The sequence below is a fragment of the Populus alba genome, chromosome 19, assembly GCF_005239225.2.
Source record: "Populus alba chromosome 19, ASM523922v2, whole genome shotgun sequence".
NCBI lineage: Eukaryota > Viridiplantae > Streptophyta > Magnoliopsida > Malpighiales > Salicaceae > Populus > Populus alba.
This window is the reverse complement of record NC_133302.1, coordinates 7,653,226-7,657,504: the sequence shown is the minus strand read 5'-3', so window position 1 is coordinate 7,657,504 and position 4,279 is coordinate 7,653,226. Positions and strand designations below refer to the sequence as shown.

Sequence of the window (4,279 nt, the reverse complement as noted above, 5' to 3'; positions counted from 1 at the left end):
GTTAACATTTCATAAATTATTTCAAATAAAATAAGTAACAATTAAAAAAATGAGGATCAAATTTGATAGATAAAAAATTTCAATAAAAAATCATAAGGGAAAAGAAAATAACAATTATAAACATAAGGACCAAAGTTAACATAAAAATTAAATTTTAAGAGATGAAATTATAAAATAAATATTTTTTAAAAAATTTATATAGCAATCAAAAGTTTGAGGATCAAATTTAATATAATTAGCAAATAATATGATATTTCTAAATTTTTCACAATTTCTGGAAAATATTTTTCCCCCAAATTTTTCAGGAAAACACTTTCCTGAAAACCAAGCCAAAATTTTCTTTGACTGGAAAGTATTTTTTGTTGACTAAATTTTCTAATGACAAATATACATAGAAAAGTTTGAAAAATTATTTTTCAGAAAACAAACATAGCATAAAAAGGAAGTAGCAAAGAAGAAGACACCATATCCATCGTTCATAGAATCTAGCAGCTGTTGGTTCTGAGAAATTTCCATAAGAGCTACGAAAATAGAAAAACTTGACAACTTTTTGGGATAAAAAAAGTAGAGAAATCAAGGTTAAGACGACCAAGAAATCAAGGCTAAGCAATTGAAAATTTTCCTAGCTAGTTCCTCTTTTCATGGAAAAAGTTGAGAAATTTTGTTTTAATTTCGGTTCAGTATCGTATCGAGGAGTATTTTTCAAAATTATTTTTTATTTTAAAAATATATTAAAATTTAACCGTGAAAAAAACCTGACTAAATCGATTAAAATTTTTAAAAAACTGAATGGTTCGGTTTGATTTTTGGTTTTATAAGTTTGAAACTGAAAAAGCCAAACCGATCCCAAACAAAAAAAAACAGAGCCAAACTGGAAAAAAACTGATCCAAACCGGAAAAAACCGAGTCGAACCAAAAAAAATTGATTTTTATTCTAAAAATAATCGAACTGAACCAAAACTGGTAGGTTTGAACCGGTTTTGATTTTTTTTAAATACCAGTTTAGTTATTTTTTTTTAATAAAAATCAAATCAAACGGAAAATAATTACTCTTATTAATTTGTACATATCTCCACTGTAATTTTGGAACTTGTGATAAAACTAAAAGGTTTTTCCTTAATTTAGAAATGATAGTACCTTTTTTTTTTTATAATTAAAATGATATTATTTTATTTTTTTAAAATAAAAATTAACTGGAATAACCTAATAATCCAGTCTATAACTTGTTCAAAATTTGAAATCTAAACCTCAAACTAGCCGAGTTTAAAAACTATTTTACAGATGCTGCGTAGCGCAGAAGAAGACAACGTGTATATATTGTTTTCTCTTAATCTAGAAATTATAATATCGTGCTTCTTGTAACAAAAATAATTTTATTATCTTTTGCTTAAAATATTTTTTAATATCAAATAATAAGAATAACTCTAAACTTAATATACAACAACCAGAAAGTAAATTAAAATTAAAGTTTCATAAAATTAATGAAAATTTCTTTTTATAAACACATGCTTATTAAAAATCATAAAACAATATTAATTATTTTTATTGGGTCACTACGGCAACCCAAATTAATTATTTTCATTAAAGCAATATATTTTTATTTGTTAAATTGACTTGATTGGATTTAAATCAAGTTTTTCTAGTCAATTAAATTGGTTAAATTAAAATATTTTCCATTTAAACTTAAAAAATCAGTTGAGTCACAAATTTCATGAGATACATGGCTTCGTATCTATGGTTGAGCGGTAATGTACACCACCGTCCAAACTGTATCGGAAAAGACAAGACCATGGTCCATGAAGTCGTCTGGCGTCAGCTTGCTTGCAGGAACTATCTAGGAAAAGACGAAGTTGACTATATAGATGTCTGCCATGAAAGCCACTATACATGCCGTCTTGCAAGACAAGCATGCATGCGTCACCTGTGACACTGCTGACTTAGCCAATAAGATTAGCTATCTCCGCTTGCCGGGCTATAAAGTTCTTGCACAAAACACGCAAGTGGAGAGGAAAGAGGAGGAGAATCGAACAGACAAAAGAAATGAACCCAGCAGATATGTTTACTCAAGTAGGTTCTGTGATTGCAAGTGTTATGTTTGCTTGGGCCATGTTCAAGCAATATTGTCCGTATAGTGTACAAGAATATTTTGATAAATACTCCAAAAGGGCCTTCACTTTCGTTTACCCTTACATTCAAATTAGCTTCAATGAATTCACCGGCGACCGGTTCATGCGTAGTGAAGCTTACTCTGCCATTGAGAACTATCTTGGTTCTCGTTCATCTACGCAAGCAAAGCGGCTCAAGGCTGATGTTGTCAAGAACAGCCAGTCGGTTGTTCTTAGCATGGATGATTATGAAGAGGTTGGGGATGAATTCCAGGGAGTCAAACTTAGGTGGGCTTCAGGGAAACATATTTCCAAGACGCAATCTGTTTCTTTCTATCCCGTAACGGATGAGAAGAAGTACTACAAGCTCACTTTCCATAAGAGACACCGGCAACTCATCCTCGGGGATTACTTGAATCATGTCTTGAAAGAGGGTAATGAAATCAAGGTGAGGAATCGTCAGAGGAAGCTTTACACTAACAGTGGATCGTACTGGAGGCATGTGGTGTTTCAGCATCCGGCTAGTTTCGAGACGCTTGCAATGGAGGCAGAGAGGAAGCAGGAAATCGTTGATGATCTTGTCATATTCAGCAAGGCTGAAGACTTCTATGCAAGAATTGGAAGGGCCTGGAAGCGAGGGTATCTGCTTTTCGGTCCACCAGGGACTGGTAAATCAACTATGATTGCAGCCATGGCCAATCTTTTGAACTACGATATATATGATCTTGAACTGACTGCTGTGAAGGACAACACTGAGTTGAGAAAGCTACTGATCGAGACAACAACCAGGTCCATTATTGTGATTGAGGATATTGACTGTTCTCTTGACCTAACCGGTCAAAGGAAGAAGAAGAAGGAGGAAGAGGGGGAGAGAGACGAGAAGGATCCAAAGCCGAAGCTGCCCAAGGAAGAAGATAGCAAACAGAGTCAGGTCACTCTTTCTGGGATTTTGAATTTTGTTGATGGACTCTGGTCAGCTTGCAGAGGAGAAAGACTGATTGTTTTCACGACTAATTTTGTGGAGAAACTTGATCCAGCTCTCATCAGGAAAGGAAGGATGGACAAGCACATAGAATTGTCCTATTGTAGCTTCGAAGCATTCCAGGTTTTGGCGAAGAACTACCTTCGACTTGATTCACACCACTTGTTTGCCAGAATCCAGGAGTTGTTGGGGGAAACCAAAATGACTCCTGCTGAAGTAGCAGAGCATTTGATGCCGAAGACTATTTCTGGAGACGCCACGGTTTGCTTGGAGGGCCTCATAGGAGCACTCGAGAAGGCGAAAGAGGACGCTATATTGAAAGCAGAAGAAGAAGCAAAAGAAAAGGAGAAGGAGAGTGCTAGATTGAAAGCAGAAGAAGAAGCAAAAGAGAAAGAGAAAGAGAAAGTAAAAGCTGAAGAAGAAGCAAAAGAGAAAGCAAAAGCTGCAGAAGAGGCAAAAGAGAAGGATTCGTCAGCTGCAGAGAATGCAAAGAAGAAAGTAAAAGACAATGGTTTCTGTGATAATGGAAATGGAGAACTGGATAACAAAGAAAATAAGCAGGAGGGCTTCAGCCACTGAAGGTCAGCTCTGCAGTATTTGGGATTGAAGAAGCTTGGTCTCTTGAGACAGAATAATCACATTTCTATGATTTTAATGACTGTAAAGATTATCGCAACAATGGTGATATCCATATCAACAGTCTTCTAGCATGATTAAACCACTTCAAGCTTGATTAAAGATGTACGTAGTAGTTTACCTTAATGCTATCTTTTTATGGTTATTTCTTCGTTAGTCACTTTCCCCTTGTTAAAATCTTCAACTTCTGCTAGTCCAGAAAATCAGAATCACTTACAAGGGCATCTCCAAAATACTCCTTGCCAGTTATATCTCCGAGGCTTATCTCAAATCATTAGCTCTGCGATTGAAGTATCTCTAGGAAGCATCTCTGTAAACCTCCACGTAAAAGTTTGATCGAAGATAATAAGACCTTGATTAGTAATGGAAACTCGGAACTAAAAGAGATAGATAAATGAGGAAAATAAAATAATGGAGGGAATGATTCCCCTTAAATAAATTTAAAGGTATTTCAAGGATTATAACTTTTATTTTAAAACAAATTCATGACGTCACAACGAGTTTTGATGGATAGAAGAATTAGAAAAATATAAAGTAATTTTATTTTTGAGAATGA

At 34.4% G+C, this 4,279-nt stretch overlaps 1 protein-coding gene across 1 annotated transcript; it reads left to right on the top strand.

The window, feature by feature from the left end:
- The first annotated feature begins 1,993 nt into the window (after positions 1-1,993).
- On the top strand, positions 1,994-3,875 carry LOC118056974 (AAA-ATPase ASD, mitochondrial). The gene has a single exon (XM_035069428.2). It carries the CDS (start codon positions 2,041-2,043, stop codon positions 3,664-3,666), a length of 1,626 nt encoding a protein of 541 aa, XP_034925319.1. The 5' UTR covers positions 1,994-2,040; the 3' UTR covers positions 3,667-3,875.
- The last annotated feature ends 404 nt before the right edge of the window (positions 3,876-4,279 follow it).

Excerpts from the sequence above, each read along its gene's own strand:
- LOC118056974 (XM_035069428.2), top strand. The coding sequence starts at position 2,041 with ATGAACCCAGCAGATATGTTTACTCAAGTAGGTTCTGTGATTGCAAGT.